Source organism: Anguilla anguilla, chromosome 8, assembly GCF_013347855.1.
Source record: "Anguilla anguilla isolate fAngAng1 chromosome 8, fAngAng1.pri, whole genome shotgun sequence".
In the NCBI taxonomy this organism is placed as follows: domain Eukaryota; kingdom Metazoa; phylum Chordata; class Actinopteri; order Anguilliformes; family Anguillidae; genus Anguilla; species Anguilla anguilla.
In genome coordinates this window covers 17049252-17070985 of record NC_049208.1, presented here as the reverse complement: position 1 = coordinate 17070985, position 21734 = coordinate 17049252, and the positions used below count along the sequence as shown (strand labels likewise).

Sequence of the window (21734 nt, the reverse complement as noted above, 5' to 3'; positions counted from 1 at the left end):
CTCCCATAGTGCCTTGCAAAGCGATACTGTCAAGTGTCTATCCGCATCAACATTTAAATGTATCAGAAAAAATAGGATTATAGCATTATTAGATAAAGAGATATCACCTTGCAAAGAGACATTGTACCCTAACAAGGAGAAAACACTCCGAGAATAAAGACTATATATATATATTTTTTTTTAAACATTCTCTCAAAGTTTCATGTTAGCCATTTTTTAAATTGATAGTACATTATTCCATAGTTGACTACTCCGTTATCGCTGCTTACAGTAGTAATTTTACACTATCATAGTTGTCTTGGTGATACTGTACACTGCTTAATAAATGTTTAAGAAAAACTTAAAAAATCAAAGGCCTACATTAACAAGACAGAAAAGGATTACACACAATCACTTGTACATTATAATACACATGCATGCATCCATGCAAGCACACCCACGCACACACACAGAGTTAATCAAGCTTCAGCAGTGGGAAAAGTGTGATGGTTTTATGACATGTTTTTATAGAGATGGCAGCGGATTCAAATGTGAAAGGCTGGTTAATCTTTCCCAGTTTTCCCAGTGCGCAGCATGAGGTCCGTGAAGGAGAGGACTTTGCTCACTGTCAGGGGGTTTCTGCAAGCAAGTCTACTAAAACTGCTCCGTGAGTCAAAGAGGAACATGGGAAGCGGTCGACTTCTCTGAAGGTGAGCGTTTCATCTGTTGGTTGGCTCATTTTGACACTACATATATTTAGAACTACTCATGCACTGAGTGCTTCAGGTATGTTCATCTATGTTTTAAATTTATGCACAGAAGGGTTTGTGTCTTATCCTACCAATAAGTCTTGATGGTTGTGAGCCTATGTACGTTTTATTTAATATTGTTTTTTGAAGATTTTCTGAGCAATTTCATTGTCTTTATAGTACAATAAGGGGTACACATACAACTACAATAGCATGACTGTAGTTGCTGTATTTCCATCTGTTCTATAATCTTCATTAGTAACATTGTTCCCATCTATTTGATATTCTTTGACCGTGTTAAAATAATTTATATTATTCTTTGAGTTCAGATTAATTTCATCAGCCCACTAATTCAATTTAAGACAATTAATTGCATATACTTCTCCTGTATCAGCTACACACATCACTAATGCTGGTACTTATTGAATTGCCTGCTCTTTTGCTTAAATCTAAAAATCTAATTACAAAGCCAAGATGCTGATGTTAGGAAGAGTGAATGTTAAGGTCACACGGGAGTGATAAACATTAACAGGATCATGTGAGAGAGAGAGAGAGAGAGATGGTGCACATAGGTTGAGCACTGATCCTATGTCTGCCTCCGCATGACATTCAAGTCCTCCAATTAAGACAAAGAGCTGAGCTGAATAAAATGCAAAATGTTGGAGTAAAATAAAACAACCTGTTCCTTTGATATTCTGAATTGTCTTTTGCTGTCATTTACATAGGTTTTATTATAGGGTTTCTTTTTTTCCTTAGAAAATTGAAGTAAAGTCTTGCTTATTGTGTGACAGAATGTTTACAGGCTAAACAGAAAGTAAAGTGCCTGACCTCCGTGCATACAGTATCTGCGCTATAAATCTGTGAAAAGTGTGTGCTTTTCCTGTTGATAAACATCTTCTCACACTTTCCCTGTGCAGTTAAGTAACTGAGAATGAAAATATCAGGGAAACATGAGCCCTTGCCGTGTCTCCCACAGAAAGAGGACAAAATGTCTTCATCAAAAGGGCTCCTCCCCCTGGGGTCTTAATGTTTCTTCATCCCCCCCCCCCCCAGGCCAGGTCTGATCTGCATCCAGCAGCATTGCTTCTGACAACCTGAGTGCCGTCACCACGATGGAGATGAGGACCACAATGAGGAGAGCCCAGTCCCTGAAGAACCTCTCCACGGGTCACAATGAGTGGTGGGGGGCCACGGGGACGGGAATCGGGACAGGACGGTGGGACCGGAGGAAGTCTGTCTCTCAGCTTGTAGAACAGTGAGTACAAGTATGGAGCTGTTCATTCAAAAACGTTTTACTAGTACATCATCAACCGAAAATAAAGCACATCTGCACCAGATGTAAGTACGACTTCCAGGTTAGTTATACATCAGTTATGCGTACATATGTAATTATATTAGCTTCACATGGTGTATGATTTTGTGTATGTTTTGGCAGGTATCAGAGTTCCCTAGAACTCCGGAGCATTGGCACAGAGGAACACAAGCAAAAGGTTCAGTTGACCGCTTACTTGAAACTTTACATTGAGTAGCCTTAATTCCCATGTTATTACAGTTTAATAAAAAGACTATTTAATACTATTGCTGATATTTAAATACAGTACACATTGCTACGGAGTATTTACAACCAAAGATTCTGTTGCTGGCTGTATTTTATGTATTTCATTTTGAATTGGAAATTCATTGGCCATTCATATGCGTTAGCTAGCCAATTAATTTACTTTCTTTCACAGAATTTAATACTTCAGAACATGTAATATACAATACAGTTTTTGTCACTGTAAGTATTACAGGGTCAAAGTACACAGGTATTAGGGCCATATAATGTAAAGTGGAACTGATGGTCTTTTAGGAAAATACTGCGTAAAATACTGTGAAATGCTTATTCCTTTGTTCCATTCCCAATGTAGTTCACCCCTCCCAAAGACCCAAAATCCACAGGCAGCAAAGTAGACACCCTCCTGAGGAGGTATGAAAGCAGAGAGTGGGCCAGGCAGTCAGCCCGTGACGGAGGGGGTCCTGTTCTGTCCCGAAGTCGCTCTATGGACTACCTGCCTCCACACAAACCCACGGGTACTGAAGCCATGAGGGCGCTGTTCGAGTCCAAAGCCGCCCTGCAGCACAACTTCTCCAGCACCCCCTGGCTCAACCCCAACCCCAACACCAACAACAGGCTGCTAACTGTGGGGGGCACCAGGGGCACAAAAAAACAAACACAGAGCGCCCCTCCCACTCCAGCCAGAAAGGAGACCACTCACCAGGTGAGGGGGTTTGCAGAAATATTCCCCTTGTGTGTCTCTTCTTTGTAGAATGAATGCATGAGAGCCAAGAATTGTTAGTTTCGGGATGTAAGTAATATCAAGAGTTTAATATATTGTGCAAAAAAAAAAAAAAAAAGAAATTCCACGGTAAGTCATTCTTGACAAAACTATCAGCTAAATTTCTATAATTGTAAGCTCTCTAAGCACTGATTTTTAAAAATGCATGGCTCATGTATTTTGCAGAAGACCCTTTCCTTTAATTAAAATCAGCGTTTGCTGTTCTCTCCTGTTTGCGATAAGTAACTCCAGGAAAATTCAGTATGTGTTTATGAATATGTATGAGCAGGCTGGCCTGGAACATGTTTTTGTTCTGACTGAATAGGAGTTGCACAGTTTATTCACTATGTAGCAGAATTACCACAAGATGTACCGAGATCTCAGCGATAATAAATATTCATAAGTCCACACCTCCACCAGAGCTAGAAATGGTTGCTATGAGACGGTAAGCTAAGCCAATTGATCATACCTTGTGTAGTGGATATTGGAATTCAGTAAGCAGAGATGCCATAATCCCACAGAAAGGAAGCATTAGACAGTAATATGTCAAATCCATGTGATTCATGGCATTGTGAGATAGGTAGTTTATTACAGCATGTGGCTTTGAGCGTCTTACTCTGCCTGAAACTGTTATCTTGATTGCCAGCGGGTGAATACCGTTCAGCAAGAGCGAAGGAAGACAATTAGCGGTGTCTCTGTGACCCCTGACAAAACACCTAGTCTACCGAATGGTGAGTTTATTACTTTTTTGAGATTATGGAATGAAATATTATTATTATCGTTAGGGCACACAAATGATTTCAGCTGTATCTCTTATTAGCCAATTTCATCATAACCCGGTAAAATTAGATTTAGCAAATTTGCTTATAAATCCACTATCGTACAGGTCAGAACATTATTAACTTTATCAATCACTAAGCAACAGAAAATAATTTTCTACTTCACCTTTTTTGCAATTGGATTTTTTTTTTAACTAGACATTATTCCTCAACACTGGCGATGTATTGAGTTTGTTTGTGCAGTTGATAAGACGCTGCCTTGGCTGTGACCTTTGCAAGGTCACTAAATCCTGGGCCGCAGCTTCATGCTTGAATGTTTCCAAGCCCTTCTGTCGCTACGACATATAGACACTCTAAATAAACGTATAACTACAGAAGTATTTCTGCAGTATTTCATGGGAACCTATTTGTACGCACCTAATTACTTCTTGCGGCTCAATTTCACATTACATTTTGAAGAGGGGAGATTGATAATTTGTCAAAAGTTTTTCCCCTTTTATCTCAAATTACAATTAAGCTCAGATGGTATGCCACAGATAGTGAATGCAGCCTCTGCAATGGAATTTTGGAAGATCAAAGAGCGCACGAATATGACACCGTCGCGGCCACCCCTCGCCACAGCACTCAGACGGCAGGACAGTTGTTAGCTGGCATCTGAGGCACCCCCCCGCCCCCCTTCCCTGAGCGGTATCTGAGACACCCCCCCATTCCCCACCCCGCCCCTCCACCCCCCCCCCCAGCGTTCAGACACATCCATCAACGACCACTTTCTTCATCTCGCTATGGCCACCAGTGAGCTTGGGGGACCGTAGAATAAGTTCTCCTGAAGAGGCTGAGAAGTGGACCGTCCAGCCCCTTCCGCACACTTTCATGGGCGGGTCATCATTTGCCCACGGCAAAAGAACGCAATAGCTGACCATTCCCAAGGCGTTAAAAATATTCCCAAGGTAATCCAAACATTGTGTTACTCTGGAATTCTGTCAGAGGACAGAAACCCATTAAGCCAACAGTAGCTCCAGTTTCCTGACCTAGAACCGGGGGAAACTGCCAGGATAAAATTAGTCCAACAGCGCACAGCCGAACAAGCCTCTATGCGTATAGTTCTCATGCCAAAAGACACACAGCTGGTCCCGTTTTGGTAAGTGACACAGTCACAAGGCCCGAGGATATGATGGGGTAACTCCACAGACTGTCATATTCTGTTCATATTATGCACAACTCTTTGACCTGCAGTGTCAGCAAGGTGGCTGTGGCTCAGTGGTTTATGGGAGTAGGATTAACCTTCGGCCCCGAAGGCTCAACATCTTCATCACCTTGCACACATTTAGGCCCATTTGGGGGTGGGGGTGGGGGGGCGGGGGGGGGGGGGGGTCTGTGACAGTACATGCCAGAGTAAATCTTTACACTTGGTTCCAAATATAATATTTACCGAAATTAACAACAAGAAATATTCAGGAGCACCAATAAAAATGATATCAAACACATTTCCTGTTTAAGTAATTACATGTTGTGTTCATGACTTACAGTTATACATTGAAAACAGTAACCCAGAGTATAATAAAACTAGTATTTCCAAAATGAAAAATATATCTCAAATTCCTTCGGGACATTCATTGAAGTAAAATTTCATTTAAAGTAAATTTGACCTTAAGGGCTAACCTTTTTAAGAGTAGCCAATCAAAAAAGGACAAGAAATTTAATGATTTTATTGAAAGTAATGAGTAGAAATACAATTTGAATAAAATTTGAATTCGTTTTTTTATTTATTTTGATTATGGCTTTTTCAGTAGGGCTACTATTACGTCTCACCTTATGATATGACACACCTCAAAGTCAAATTATTTTTACATTATTATTATTACAGTATTTAGCTCTCTTGCTCTTTAGCATTGCTCATCCGTCTCTTCCAGTACTTGTATGCTCATATGAGCGAGCATTATTATTAATAGACTGGGCGCGTTAAGGATTCACTAAACGTTTTCTGACTGACAAGCAATCCAAAAGAGAACCTGAGCAGAGCAAGAGGGGTGACGTAGGGACGTTTCGCTTGCAAAACACCTGATGATGTCATCAAGTGGGCAGTTCTGCCGACACAAACAGGTGGTGACATAGCGGTGGAAATGGGGAAAGGGGGCATTCCCCCCGCCTCTTTCCCCATACTTCTCCAGTGACTTCCAGAAGTAGTGATTGACTCAGCCTGGTGGAATACTGGTCGTTGCCCATTCCAAAAATAGCGGTCTGGCTTCATCTGTACGGCCTGGCCGGGGCTGATAAAAATCAGCTGTCACTCGAGCAGGGCCAGTGAGAAGCACAGTGACACTGACAGGGAGTGAGAGCAGAGCAGAGCAGAGCAGAGCAGAGCAGTGCAGAGCAGAAGTTCCAGCCTACGGAGCAGCAACACAGAGACCAGCCGTGAAACGGGACCGGTGCACCGCCACAGAAACCAGGCTTTATAATTTACACGGGCGGAGAAGACCCCGGGAAAGAGACTCAGATATCTTTAACCTGCTGCGTGAGTACTGAATTATGTTGCAGCATGCATATCATCTTCAGTGAATGAGTGTTTAAAAATTTTGTCTTCTGCGCTAGTGGCTGGCCTGTTTTAAAAAATGATAAAAGTGTTAAAAGCGATGACAATTATGAATGACACTTATGAATGAGGCAGGGTGCTCCAGAATAGTGATGCGGTAAGATGGCCGGTGTTTGAAAAGTATGAGTGATAAAGTCTATCCGCTGCCATTTAACAGTATGATATACAGTATAGCAACCAATTGGTGGATGTGAATCTCTCAGGTTATATTAGTTATCTTGCAAAAGAATATAGACAAGAAAGATTATGTACATTTATAATAATAAAGCTGCAGTTGTGCAGTAGCTTCAATTTTTCAGGTCCGATATAAAAAGCACACATAGTAATAGCTTATAACATACCATTTGTGGTTTCAACTGAACTGTATATGAAGTCTTGATAAAGGTACGAAAATACAACAACAAAATGTAAATAATAATGTCCTTTAGCTTTAAATAATCTTTGTTAATCTACAGACTTGTCTTTGACTGAACTAATGCTTACAATATCAGAAACAGACCAATATGCTTTAAATATCGCAACCTGAACTGAGTAAAATTGTTATTTGTTCTCACAGATATATCATTTTGAAGTACATTCACACAGCACTTGTGCTAGTGATACGTACTCTAGTTTATATGCGTTATAAATCTATAGGACTTCATGTCCACACACTCCTTACATGACTTTGAGTAAGCACTTGTTTCAGGCCCCCTTTTCAATGCCTGGATCAGTTTGGTCCTCTCATCTTTTAATCTTGCAAGCTTGTAAAGTGTCCAAGGTCAAAGGTCAATCCTGCCCAATCACTGTTCTCTCAGTGAGGTGATGACACACATTCAAGACAGCTCTCCAACTCTTTTTAACTTTTTCTTATTGATGTTAATGGTGTTTTAAACCAAATTGATTAGAATGATCCTTTCTGGAGAGAGGATATGATTTTCACACAGATTTATTTTCACAGATTGTTTGGCAATGCAACAGTCTGTAAATCAGGCCATGCGGTTGTATTATCTACCTGCTTATGCCAGTTCAAAGAACCCGCTCACGTCCGTTATTGGCAGTGTGTCTTATGTATAATATCACTGAGTTGATACGAGGTCTTCCCCTGTGAAGTCAAAGAGACAAACATTTGTAATTGATCGTAAATTTAACCTAGACTGAGACACTGCAGTAATGTGGATTCTGACAAAACAGCTGAAAGCTTTTTAAAACACCAACTGCATCTCCCAGCCATTTGAGCAGCTGTCGGCGAGCTTAAAGATCTTCGCATTTCTGAGCTTCTAATAGCTCTGCCCCTCATTCCCAAGGCCTGACAAAGGCAGACAATAGCCAAGGCTGAAAATCCACCGGATCCCTCTTTATGTGCATTTTACAGTTCAAGAATGGTTTGGCCTCGTTAACAAACTGGAAAACTGGTCGGGATGCAACCTCTATGAATCAAGCTACATGCAAGAGTATTTTTGGCCAAACCTAATTGTCGACTCTCATCTCACAAAAAAACATTGATTTGATTGCTTTTTTTTTCACTTTTGAGCAACGTTTCTATGTGTTTTATGTGGCTGTGCGCAAAAAAGCTATGATATTCAATTATGTGCTTATGTGTGTTAGAAAGAGGTACCGGCCAAAGAACAAAGTCTGAGATATGGTGTTATGGATGCAATTAACTTTATACTCAGCAGTAAAAGCTGACAGTTCACTCAAGTCCTATACTGTATTACGCTGAAAATATGTCATATATTAAACAAAAATTACATTTTACTGAGCAAGAACAAGTTTTTAATTTCTTGTATTTGCGTTGTAAAAATGGCAAGACTGATGAGTACCATGAATGGGTATGCAGTGTTAAAGGCGATCTGTATCTCCAGTTTCGGTGAAGAATACGCAGTGTGGTAAACATGTCTGCATGCGCCAAAAAGCTATGTGGTGAAATCACTCCACCAAGATCCCAAGCTCTGTCAGGCTTAAGCAGGGCTGTGCGTGCTCATTCTGCACGGTCACCGAGCTGTGAAAACGTTTTAATGCCGAAAACGTGCGCGTGGCGCCAGCTTCCTGGTGGTCCTTTGTCTAGCGAGTGCTTACGATGTGAAAAACAGCATAGCTCCAGCCGGGCCATCGGGCCTGCGTAAGGCTGGAGGCTTGTTGTTTATGTCAGCTCTGGAGTTCTAAAAGTCTGAGGGCAAAGAATGCTGATGTTCATAAAACAGCTTTATATATATTATTTATTTATTATATATATATATATATTTTTTTTTTTTTGCTTGACACGTGGAATATATTTAAATGTCATTACATACACCTGTTTGCTGTTGAAGGCTTTATCTGTGCCATTGTCATTTTTGGCACTTGCATTCCATCAAATGCTCGATTTCTGCATTGAGACATTTAGAATTTACCAACAGAGACTTCATCAGAACTATATATATATATATATGATCTGTCAAATGGTTATTTTTTGTGACAGAAATACTAAAATATTAAAAATTCATAGACAATTAATTAAGACGTGCATAATTGTATGATTACATTTTTCGGACAAAGATACATTTTTGCTTTGACGATTATGAAGTTACTTGAGTCAGAATTTTGCCCAAAGACTATCCCCATCTTTCAAAAAGACTTTGTACTCTAAAATGCATTGCACCTAATTATAAAGCACACATAAAGTAACATGGAACTGAATTTACATAAAAAAGGTTTTATAAATATTTATCATATTTTCGTGGATGAACTGCATCATATGGCATAAACACCTGATGTCTACTTGAGGGGTGGGCTGACCTAGATGCTGTAGAAATGTTGTTCCTCCTTTAGAAAAGTCAAGCATTTGCTAAAATGGCTACATGTAATGTATAAAAGAAAGTGAATGCTTCTAATGAGGATCAGAAATAGTCGTATACAGCAGCCCCCCTCCACTCCCCACCCCACCCCACTGACAATGACAGGAAAGGGCGCTCCCTCTGCCCATTGAGCCTGCTCCAGTGCCGATGGCCTCAGAGGTAAGCCACAGGCACATTGTTGGCTGACAATCCGGAGCGGGCTCCAGCTGAGCTTGCAGCTCTTTTCTGTGTTATTTGGCCAGCCGGCAGATTGTTGGCATGGCTGCGCAGCCGGAAGGGGGGATATCAGACGCTGGTTTAGCTCAGGGTCCCGCAGAGCTACAGTGTACAGCAGCTTCACTGATCTGAGATCAAAGGGGAAGTGATGCACTCTAACCTTAGCTCTGGTTACCAAAGAATTATGCACAAATACACTAAAAATACCATGTCGGGATATGAACTATCATTGGTTTTTGCCAGTCAAGGCTGGAGATAGATTGAATCTGTTCCCTGATATGAAATTATGTTAGTGTGTTCGATATTTTTTTGTTGTTGTTTAGTTTCACTTTTTTTGTTTTGCCAGTTAGTGAATGACTGTGCTTGCATGAATTAGCTTCAATCATGGTAGTATAATCAAAGGTAGATGTTCCTGGATGTTATTTCTGAATTCTACCCTCAGTAAAAATGCAAAAGATGTAGTTGTTTCCTGAGAATGACTTAAAGGAAAGTCAGTGTTTCAGATAGTAAAGGCCAGTCATACATGCATTTCAGGGTTCACACTTGATTGCAGTCACACCCTTCAATGACTGAGACAGCATAGTTTCCACAGGAATTTGAGGTACAACAACAGTAAATAGATAAGGGTCATAACAAGTGCCCTGCTGCTATTTATACACCGCTATCTGGGCTTGTCTTAACAGACGCCAGACACACATTTCTGAATGCCACGGCCAGTCATGGCACAGGGCAAGGACCATTACTGCCTTATCACTCTCTTCCGAACGGGGTCAGGGAATTCTCAGCAAAAGGCACGTATAGAAATTCCCACAGTGTCATGCCGTGATACTGCCCAAAATATCTGTGCTAGAGAACATTTTTGTCACAGGGACAGACAATCCTTTCAGGCACTACGTATCATTTCTCTAATTCATTATTAGTGAATGCTTATCAGCTGCCCAATCTTTGCACAAGGATGAAAGGATATTGTCCAGGTCAGAATCAAAGAAAAGCTTTCATAACATTACACACACTAAGTTGCTTTTTTCATTCTCTACTGTAGGGAAGAACAGACCATCACAGCCAGACCTGAGGGGAAAATCTGCCATCACACAACTAGAAAGATCCTCTTCGGTGAAAGCCAGATCTGCTTTCTTTCTCTCAAAGGCGGCAGCTGCTGACTCCACAGTCAGTCCCATAAAACAAGTAAATACCTGTCATTCCAACCAGTCCTCCAGTGCAACCTTTGACCTTGGTGTCAGGGGTCAGGTTGTGAGGACCCTGGTGTTCAAATGGCCTTTTTGGGGTTGGAGGGGACAGATTGTTAAGGGCAATGTCAAATATACAGTCAGCATTCTGGTATTGAGGCCTCTACACCTAAATAATCATAGTCTGACATTTCTTAACTTGGATGGAGGCATGGTTCTCTGGTTTATTTATTCACTTAAATAAACTGAGTTAATTAAATTAATGATTACATTTCAGAGAAACATTTTGAAAACATGTTTAAAATTGAAAGCAACCACTGGATAATGAGCTGCTATCTGTTTTTTTTCTGCAGGAAATGTTCATGTTCATAAATAGCACCAGTTTGCATGTTAAAGGCAGCGGGTGACTGATCATTAAATTTACACACTTTAATTAAACTCTTAATTAAATGTTTGATAATCACATCAATCTTAAAATTGAAAATGAATGTATTAATTATCCAGTGATTTCTGTTAGATTTAAATTTTTAATTCACTTTCATGTCACTTCTTTATAACAGGGCGGTGTAATACAGGACAGTCCCATTTCTTCTGGAAAGAAAGCAAAACCAAGCAAGGTATGACCAGAGTTGTTGAATTGTTAAATAAATTCTGTGTGCAGTGCAACTGACTAACCACCACCAGGACATAACAACACCAAGATGATAAGCATCTGGAGCATGTATTCTAGTGCTTTAAGGTTTTTACAAGTATTTAGTTTAGGTAAATAAATCAGACTGAATGTGGAAAAGTTGTCTTGGTGGATGATGGAGGAAAAAATGAATGAATTAATGAAACATTTATATAGCACTTTTCCGAACGCTCAAAATGCTTTACAGTGATGACTGGGTACTCACCTCACCCACCACCAATGTGTAGCACCCACCTGGGTGATGCACGGCAGTCAATTTGCACCAGAACGCCCACCACACATTAGCTAAGTCTGAAAGGGAGAGAACATTTTTAGCCAATTAAATCAGGGGATGATTAGGTGGCAAGTTTGAGAGAGCCAGGTTGGGAATTTAGCCAGGACACCGGGGAACCCCCTACTCTTTGCGATGAGTGTCATGGGGCCTTTAATGACCACAGTGAGTCAGGACCTCGGTTTAACGTCTCATCCGAAAGACGGCATATCCCACAGCACTGAGGGCACTGTCCTATTCATCGGTCTACTGAACTGGAAAAACAGGGAAACCATGTAGACACAGTATTTATGGAAAGAAAGAAAGAAAGAAAGAAAACAAGAAAGAGTTAAACCAATTTCAGTATTTCAAAATTAATTTCAGATGGTAATTTTAGCACCTTGTAAACAAATTTTTAAAGAGTTGGCCGGGATAGGCGGTAGCAACGCATAAAAAGTAATGGGCCAATGAACAATTTTGTGATTTCAGGAACACAAATGCATTCCAGCTTTTGACATGTCAGTGTTACATTACAAAAACAAAATCAGATTATCCTGAACTAGAATAAGAATAAGAATAAGATAATCTGGTTTACCATTATACCATTGGTTGCAATATCATTAAAATGCAGTACCATTAAATACCTTTTCTCATGTAAAAAACATGGATGCAGCTGAACACACAAGTAGCAATAGGATCCTCTGTGTCTCAATCTTATTATGTCTCATATATTTCATATCTTCTCTTAAGTCTTCACCTGAATAAGAAATCAAATCACAGATGACAAAAGAGCATAAATTCAATCTCAGAATCAAAGTGCAATTGAATCACATAAACACGGGATACTAACCAGTGTGGAGTTCAGCTAACCTTGCTTGGAGTGAAGATGGTTTGCAGTGGCTCATACTCTGTGATGTCTTCGCAACTCACACAAAGGTACAGTGTCTCAATTGTCTTGTGCATGTCTATCTAACATTGTATATTTAAAACAAATATTGCACTAATTTTACTCGTTATTTTAATGGAAGATGAAAAAATAATACGAGGAATCCCTTCTGTTTTCACCTAAGATGGCTGACAAAACCCAACACATAAAGGTTTCACATGGACCTGGTGAGGAGGATGAGCTCCCACCTCCCCCCCCTCCCCTGCCCAGACCTCACCTGGAAGGCTCACCTGCCACAGGGGACCAAGGTCAATCATCACTGCCTATCCCTCCACCAAAGGAAACATTCTCATCATTCTACCAACAGCGGCAGAAAAGCGAGCTGAAAAGGTTGTTTAAACACATTCACCCTGAGCTGGGGAAAAAGATGGAAAATGTTGTGGATGAGGAGCTGGTGGAAGTGCTGAATTCAGAAAATGCACAGTCGGCAGCAGATGCAGGGTATCAGGCCGAGGTCCAATCCATGAAGTGGATCTTCGAGAATTGGACTCTGGACAACATCGGGGATCCTCACACTACTAAAAAACTACTGGAGGAAGAAGGTCTCCAAGTGGGTGATGTGAGAGGCGCTTCGTCCATGTTTGAACACCGTGAGTTAGACAGCGCTCAGTTTTCCACCTCCACTTCAAGGAGAGGCCAAGTCAAAGGAGATGTCCACACGGCAACGTGGCTGTTTGAAACGCAGCCTTTAGACTCTCTTAACAAAATCACCCCAGAGGAAGGAGAGCTGGTGGAAGCTGTGCTGAAGGAACCTATCCCCAGAGGGGACGTTAGAGGTGCAAGACTTCTGTTTGAGTCGAAGCCCCTTGACGCCCTCGGCCGCTGCAACTCTATCGAGGACCACAGCTTCCTCAAGCTGAAGTCAGAGATTCAGGAACAGAAAGGTGACATTCAGAAGACAATAAAGCTCTTCCAAGCAGAGCCCTGCTGTGCCCTCCAGGACAGCAGAGGAAACATTCATGAGATTAAGTCCATCTGTCGTGAAGAAATCCAGACCAGTAATGTCAGAACAGCCCGCTGGCTGTTTGAGACACAGCCCCTGGATGTCATAAATAAGGATATGTCTGGGGTGAAAATCATTCGCGGGATCTCATTGGAAGAGGCTCAGAAAGGTGGGGTTGACTGCAAGAGATGGATGTTTGAAACACAAACCTTAGATGCCATTCATGAGAGTATCCAGGAAGATCAATTCAAGGGGACTGTAGAGGTTGTTGAAGCAGCCGACGTTGGGAGCAAGCGACAGCTTTTTGAAACGCAGCCTTTGGATGCACTAAAAGGGGAGTCCTCAGGAGAGGCTCAATCCAAGGAGGAGATCATTGGAGGAAACGTAAGATCCAGCCTTTGGCTGTTCGAAACCCAGCCCATGGAGACTCTGAAGGAAAACTATGAGGTTGGGCGTCTGCAGAAAGTTACTGTTTCTGAGGATGAAAAGGGAATGGTGAAAAACAAAAAGCACACATTTGAGACCTGTACCTTAGATACAATCAACAAAGAAGAAGCTGAGGGAGAATCCAAAAGTGAAACCCAGGAGATACTAAGGGGTGATGTTAAAGTCTACAAGAACCTCTTTGAAACAATTCCACTTGGCACTATTTCACACCCTGAGAATGTGCAAGTTGAAAACCCTTATGACATCACAGCTGGGGATGTAAAAGGCAACAGAACTTTATTTGAGTCCACACCTCTGTATACTATCAAAGACTGGTCTGGGAACTTTCACAAGGTCACAACCGTGAGCAGAGAGGAATCAATCAACGGAAATGTCCAAAACTACAAATGGATGTTTGAAACCCGACCTCTGGACCAGTTTGATGATGGAAAGGAAAATGTGGAAGTCATTAGAGGCATCACCAGACAGGAGGAACAAGCTGGTGATGTCAAGACAGCAAAATGGCTTTTTGAAACTCAGCCTCTTGACTGCATCCATTCCAAGGTCGACCTGGCAGAACAGCATTCATCTGTGCAGAGGAAAGAATCACAAGGGGGGGATGTAAAGACATGCAAGTGGTTATTTGAGACGCAGCCTATGGACATATTATATGAAAAATCTGAAAAGAAATCAGAAGAAGAAATAATACCAAAATCTGATGTGAAATCCCACACATGGCTTTTTGAGACACAACCTCTAGACAGCATAAAAGATGGTGAGGAGCATCATTTGAAACTGTGCAGCACCTTTCAGGATGAGAATAAGAGCGATGTGAATGTGAAAACAGTGAAGCACCTTTTTGAGACAGAGACTTTGGACAGCCTGTCAATGACAGCAGATGCAGACCAAGATGTCCGGTATGTCAGCAAAGTTGACGTCCGGTCCGGGGATGTTTCTCGAGTCAAAGAAATTTTTGAGTCAAAGTCACTTGATGAAATAGGCCTGTCATCTGTGAATGTTTCAGAGGCTGAGGATCAGGGTGATAACATCCAGGCAGGCTCTGTTCACAAATTTACTTGGCTTTTTGAGAACAATCCAATTGACAGCTTGAAAGATCAGGAGGATGGCACCACAAGCAAATGCACTGTCGATGATGTGGAAGGTGGGGATGTTGGCAGTAAAAAGTTTATATTTGAGACTTTCTCTCTGGATAAGATCCAGGATAAGGACAAGCTTCTTGAGCACTCCTCTGTCTGCGTGGAACAGCCTGTGAGTACGAGTAACGTAAATGTAAAATCCAGTACAATGCTGTTTGAATCCCAGCCTCTGTATGCCATCAGAGACAAAGATGGGCAGTTCCATGAAGTTACCACTGTCAAAAAAGAGGAGGTCATGAGTGGAGATGTCAGAGGAGCTCGGTGGATGTTTGAAACAAAACCTCTTGACACCATCAAGCCACAGGAGGAGATTTTTGTTATACGAGCAGTGACCCAAGAGGACGTTCTGAAGGGTGATGTGAAATCAGCCAGATGGAGGTTTGAAACGCAACCGCTGGATTCCCTCATGAGTCGAGAGACACCCGTGGTTAAAACGGTGGAGGACATTCAAAAAGGTGACGTCCAGCTGAACAAACAGCATTTTGAATCTCAAGCAACTGCTAAAAATAAGTATGTGAGAATGGTGAGCGTCACAGATGTCCAGCAAGGTGATGTCAGAACATCCACTTGGCTATTTGAGAATCAACCCATTGACTCCCTCAAGGGGGAACTTCTGGAGACAACCCCTGTGCACAGAGAGGACATTCAAAAAGGGGATGTGAAGAGAAGCACCTGGCTATTTGAAACGCAGCCACTGGACACAATCAAGGAGGCTGATCCCACTGTTGACAGCACTGTTCAAGAGGAACTTCCACAGGCAGATGTGAAGAGCACAACCTGGCTGTTCGAATCAACTCCCCTTGACAAAATAAGTTTTCAATGCAAGGAACAGTCAGTCATCTGTGAAAGCGTGAAGGAGACTTTATGCCACCTCTCTGCTTTCAATGCCATTCATTCACATGGAATCGTGATTGAAGCCAATGAGTCCCGAAGTGTGAAAATGGCTAAATACCATTATACAAGCAGTGAGGGAGCACAAATCCAAAAGGAGGAGATAGTTGAGGGGAATATCAAGAATATTATGTTGCAGTTATTATACAGAACAAACCTGGCACCACAGGTAATGCTCCTTAAAGAAGATGAAAAAGGACATGTGAAGGCCACCAAACTAGAGATGCCAACCCAGCAAACGGCATCTAGTGCAAAGCAAGACAAAGAAAGCAAAATGGAAAGTGTAGCTCAAGTTATTGAGAGTATTCTCAGTCAAGATATGTCTTTGAAAAAAGGAATTGTGATACAAGAAACTGAAAGTGGTTATGCTGAGATGACAATCTACTCACTTTATGTTCACACTGAAAATACAGAAGAGAGCTCTGAAGTAATTAAAGGAGATGTGAAGTCCACCATTGGCACCCTATTAGCTACTGCACAAGACCAGAGGACCCTTGCATCATTTCAACCAGAGCAAAGTGAGAAAGGAAATGTCAACCTGTACAGGAGCTGCATTGAGAAAGGTGACCTACAATATCTAAAAAGCCTTCAGGTGGAACCATCTGAGGATGAGCTTGACTCTGCCCCAAAAGATCAGATTGAGATTGTGCAGGGAGATGTAAAGGAAGCAAAGAGAAACCTTAACCAGCTCAAGGATCAAGTAGAGAGAACAGTCCTGGATGTTGTACCTGGGGACGTGAAGAATGCCAAAAAGGTCTTCTCTGAAGGCTCAATTGATCAGTCTATTTGCGTGCAGAAAGAGGAGATCGTTCCTGGAGATGTTTTCTCTGCAAAGCAGTCTCTTGGTCAAGTCATCAACCAACCATTTGTAGTTGAAAAGGAGGAGATAGTGTCAGGGGACGTTAAGGCTACTATGCAGTCTCTGGAGAAAGCCAAACAGCAAAGTATGCGGGTGGAGCGTGAAGTCATTAGTCCGGGAACCATCTACGACCTGGACGTTACGTCACACGAAACCTCTGCAGAAGAAACAAACAAAGCCCAACAGCATGTCACTGTAACAAAGGAAGAAATTGTGTCTGGTGATGTCAAGGCAGCAAAAAAGTCTCTGGAGAGAGCAAGAAAATACAGCAACCACGTGGAACGTGAAGTTGTAGTTCCAGGAAAAATTTACGATCTGAATGTTCGATCCCAGGAAGAATCTTCCTTAACAGAAGGGCAACAGAGGACCCAGACAGAAGAGGCCTCTTGTGAAAAACTAGAAATGGGGAAATCATGCCAAGAGAAATCCACTGAGGTTAGACCAAATGAACAAAGACCCAACCTTCAAGCAGCTACGCAGAACCTCTGTCAGACCTCAAGAGGAGTTAAGGTAATTCGACAAGAAACACAAGAGAAGCAACACATAGTTGTGCAAGGAAAGCAACAAGTTGTTTCTCAGGAACACTCAACGCAAAAGAAGCAGGTAGTTTCTCAGAAGACTACAGGAGCCCAGCAAGCGAGGAGCCAGCAAACATCAGTGCAGTTCACTCAAAAGAAAGCAACCACTCATGCCTCAACATCAAAGCAGTCTACATCATCTTCAAGGAGCCAGCAGGTCACATCAGCTAATCAAAAGGTCAGTGATTCTGAGAAGACTCAAGGAACTGATGAGAAATGTGAAGGTTTCCAGAAAAGTGAAGTTGCAAGCGGTGCAGATATAAATGTTAAATCAGGCGACATGCAGCCAGCCTTCTCTCTTGTAAATCCTGTCGTAAAGTCAGAGAGTGATTCACAGAGTTCAGAAGCACAGACAGAAGCAGAGATTGTTGTGAGAGGAGATGTCAAGGCTGCTATAAGATCTCTGCAAAGTGCTTCCACAGAGCACAGACTGGTAGAAAAAGAAGACATTGTAAGAGGCAACATGCAGGCAGCTCTTGATTCCCTGGAGAAGTCGAGCGTTAATGTTTCCAGGGGCGACTTTAAAGCAGCAATGATATACAGGAATGCAGGACAGAAAAAGAAAAAAAGTTCAGACAATGTATGCAAGCAGGCTGATGTAAAGTCTGTATGTCCATGTGACACTGAGTTATCTCCTTCAGTTTCAGTGACTTATGGAGAGCAGCCAGCCACCCCAGCACTGAATTTGACACCGGTAGCAGATTCCTGTCCAGATGACATCTCAGAGAAACTACCCATTTCCTCTGCTTTGACAAGTAAACCCAAGAGCCCACCACCACTTCCTGCCAAAGCATGTGAAAAGCCTGTGGCTCAAAGGCCAGCCCTTCCACCGAAACCCCATCGCTCAAAGACAACCTCTGATGATGTCACAGGATGTGCACCTGTTTCACCAAATATGCCTGAGCAACTCAGAGAAAGCCAACAAACTCCAGTAATACCCCCTAAGGCAAGACGCCTGGGAAGACCACTATCTCCCCCACCACTGCCTGCAAAACCTGCATCTAATCAAGAACTGTCCAAGGACTTGCCGCAGGATGCTACAGAATCTAAACATATACCAGTAAACTGTGACCAGGCACAAAAGCATCATTTTGGAAATATCATTGGAAAAAAAGAGCATCAACCCATCAAGAAAGAGACAATTCAGAACACTGAGACAAGTAATCTAAGTACCAAACAGCTTAAGAAAGAAGCTAAATGTACAGAGGCTAAAACAGACAGGCAGGAAGAGTATATCAATAATTACTCATCAACTCCAACTTGTGCTGAAGTGGAGAGGGAGAAACTGAAGCAACATCAGAAGACACATGGATCCGAAGAGATCCATGCATGCGTGGACTCTGAGAATGGTGACAGCAGTAATGAGATCCATATAGATTTTCAGGCAGCTCTTCAGAATTTTGGAGGGAGGAAAAAAGGCGTTGTGGTCACTAACCCGGTCCTACCCAAGAAAATTAGTGTGGTTCATGCAGAGGACAATAATGAAAGAAGGCAAATGGCTAAGAAAGACACCTGCAGTAGGCAAACATATGTCAAAGACCAAGAAAGCCTTCACTTGGACAGACTAAAAAATAGCAGTGCTGATCAAAAAAGCCTTTCTTCTCACTCTGAAACACATACCCCTTCCACAGACAACAGTCATAGTAATTATAACAACCACGAGGTACAAGAGAATAAAGTAATTCTCAGGGAGAAAAAAACAAAAAGAGAGACAGATGATGAACGTAGGCAAAGACTATCAGTCCATAAGGATGAAATTATGAGAGGTAACGTGAAGGCGGCAATGGAGATTTTCGAAAATCTGAGGAAGAGAGAGGAGCTAAAGATAATTCTTTCAAAAGTAGAGGAAATAGAAGGAGAGACGAGCAAAGTTGATGTGCGATCTTTGAAAAATTTATTTGAGAATGTGCCAGCTTGGATTGTTGCTCCTGGCAAAAATGCAAATGGGGGGAAGCCCAAAGGGGAAAAGAATGTTGAAAGGACTGACTCAATGAAAGATTATTCAGAAAATACTTCCTCCATGGAGGTTGTATTTGGAGATCTTGAAAGAGCAAGTGTAGAAATAATGAATTTGAAAGAGCAAACGTTGGCTAGGCTTATGGATATAGAGGAAGCCATAAAAAAGGCCTTGTATTCTGTCTCAAATTTAAAATCAGAGTCTGATATTGCTGGGTTATCTGGACTGTTCAATGAATCCCTGAGAAGTGAGCAAAGTCCTGCCACACCAAAGAACATAAGGAAGATCAGTATAGTTTCCAGCAGAACCAAAACGGAACAAGGAAGGGAGGCATCAGGAACAAATGCAAAGCAAACAACCGGCTTGTCAGGAAAATCAGAGGAAGTACAAAAGCCAGGACTACAAGCATGCACATCCAAACCACAAGCAGTTTCTCCCTCTTCTCCTTGCTTCATCTCCATTCAATCTGCTGCCAGAAAACCTGTTGAATCTCCCAAAACACAGTGGTCTCATTCAACTGCCACTCATCAGGGGACAGCTGAGAGGACACAACATTGCCACAGCACTTTTGAAATTAATGGCAACCTTGGCCAGCCTTCGGCTCATAAGGAATCAGAGGCTGACGTCAACAATGCTCTTCGTCCCAAGCGTAAAGTTAGCGTGCTAGAGGTACAAACAATGCCAGAGGCTACTGGAATTGTGGGCACCAAGACTGTCAGTGAAAAATACGAAGAGACCGATTGCTTTGGCAACAAGTTTGTCTCCTCCAAGACTTCAACCATTGTTACTAAGCAATCTGAAACAAAGACTTCCTCTACATTTGAAGTAGTTGCCAACCCAACCAGATATGAAGTAATGACATCACCTCTTATCCGGAGACCCGTTCACACTTTCACAGAAAATCCTCAATTCACAGGCAAAGAGGAAGGAAGAGTTTTTGTCACATTTGGCCACCCAAAGACAGGGAAGCATTAATATCATATTCAGTGTAATGCTCATTCAATGCTGCAGGAGTTGCTGGGTGATTCCTTTATGTTTTCCTCAATCATAGATCTAATGCTATATATCTTCTGTTGTGCTTATCATGTAATATAGATGTTTCAACCTGTGATTTGTTCTTTTGTTTTTATTATGTTGTTAGTATAGTATTGTGTATAACTATTTTATTTACGATTGCCTTTGTACAATTTCATAACTTTTTCTTCAATAATTACTGCACATGCAATTTACTAGATTCTTTTGTTTTCTATATCAGAGGTAAATTGTTAGTTAATTACAATTTCTAAACAAAATAATTTGAAATGTATATTGTTGTAAGCCAGAAATTAAATAAAGAATTTGTGCAAATAATAAAAAGTGACTGTTTCATGACACAATTATATTATTGTGTTCATAATTCATCCAGTTGTACCCCTCCACCACAAAAAATCTCCCACCCATCTCAATGTTACTGTTCACACTTCAATTGTCATATTTTGTTATTGTGTATGCTGTAAAAATATTAAAGGTCACTATCATGACATTGAGAATCACTTATATAGCATATGCTTCAAGGTCTCAGTGTCCCAAGCAGTATATTCAATATCTGAATATTCAAACAATGAAACAAGTGTTGAATCATGGGTTCAATATCTATTCCTGAAATTCAGCAGTAAAGATACACTTTGCCAAAAAAGATACCCTTTGTCACGAATGACTTATAAAGGCATTAATGGTTACAATTACATAAATATTATAAAGTCATTTTGATTGTTGATGTCATTTAATAGTTTCTAATAGTGATGATGTCATTATGACAGTTCCAGCTGCCTCCAAAGGAACTGTGCTCTGCTTGTTTGGCGCCAGTTTACCCAATGGAGAAAATGGTGGCTGACAAATTAATCCTCCACTACAACTGCTTTTGCTGTAAACACTGCAATAAAAAGCTGAGGTGAGATATGTGGTGCTGTAATAATAATCAAAAATACAAATTCTTCACCCACACTGATGGCAAAAAAATAATCACACAAAGAACAAATCACACTATAATAAATCATGAAATGCATAGTCCAACTCAAAGACTGGATTTGCTCGTAGCTTTTGCTCCTAGCTCCTAGTTGTTTGTGGGAAACTGTCAGTTTTTACTCTGATTTCTTTCATACTGTAGTATATTAAACAACGAAATTAGTTTTAATGGACTTTCAAATCCTTAATCAACCTTCCAACAATATGATCATGAATCATACGAGTTCAAATTTCCATATGTTTCATATTTTTTCTCTCGTCTCTGCTTTATCACAGAATTCAGAACTATGCAGCACTTTATGGGGAGTTCTACTGCCTGTTTCATTATCAGCAGCTTTTCAAAAGAAAAGGGAATTATGACGAGGGATTTGGTCACAAACAGCACAAGGACCGCTGGCTTC

General features: G+C 41.3%; 1 protein-coding gene across 3 annotated transcripts; it reads left to right on the top strand.

The window, feature by feature from the left end:
- Window positions 1-589: 589 nt before the first annotated feature.
- xirp1 (xin actin binding repeat containing 1) lies at window positions 590-21038 on the top strand. Of its 3 annotated transcripts, XM_035428712.1 has the most exons (9): window positions 590-689; window positions 1782-1983; window positions 2164-2218; window positions 2636-2986; window positions 3690-3774; window positions 10487-10629; window positions 11192-11248; window positions 12643-17550; window positions 18014-18106. In XM_035428712.1, the coding sequence occupies exons 2-9, from the start codon at window positions 1841-1843 to the stop codon at window positions 18020-18022; spliced, it is 5751 nt and encodes a 1916-aa protein (XP_035284603.1). In that variant the 5' UTR covers window positions 590-689; window positions 1782-1840; the 3' UTR covers window positions 18023-18106. The 3 variants fall into 3 exon arrangements, with proteins under 3 accessions (XP_035284603.1, XP_035284601.1, XP_035284602.1); XM_035428710.1 differs by having other exon boundaries at window positions 12643-21038; XM_035428711.1 differs by lacking the exon at window positions 590-689 and adding an exon at window positions 695-765 and having other exon boundaries at window positions 12643-21038.
- Window positions 21039-21734: the final 696 nt, after the last annotated feature.

What these genes read in the sequence shown, in the direction of transcription:
- xirp1 (XM_035428710.1), top strand. Translation starts at nt 1,841, where the DNA reads ATGGAGATGAGGACCACAATGAGGAGAGCCCAGTCCCTGAAGAACCTC. An exon ending in GAAAGGAGACCACTCACCAG is followed by an intron (nt 2,987 to 3,689) that starts GTGAGGGGGTTT and finishes CTTGATTGCCAG; the next exon opens with CGGGTGAATACCGTTCAGCA. An exon ending in CAGTCAGTCCCATAAAACAA is followed by an intron (nt 10,630 to 11,191) that starts GTAAATACCTGT and finishes TCTTTATAACAG; the next exon opens with GGCGGTGTAATACAGGACAG.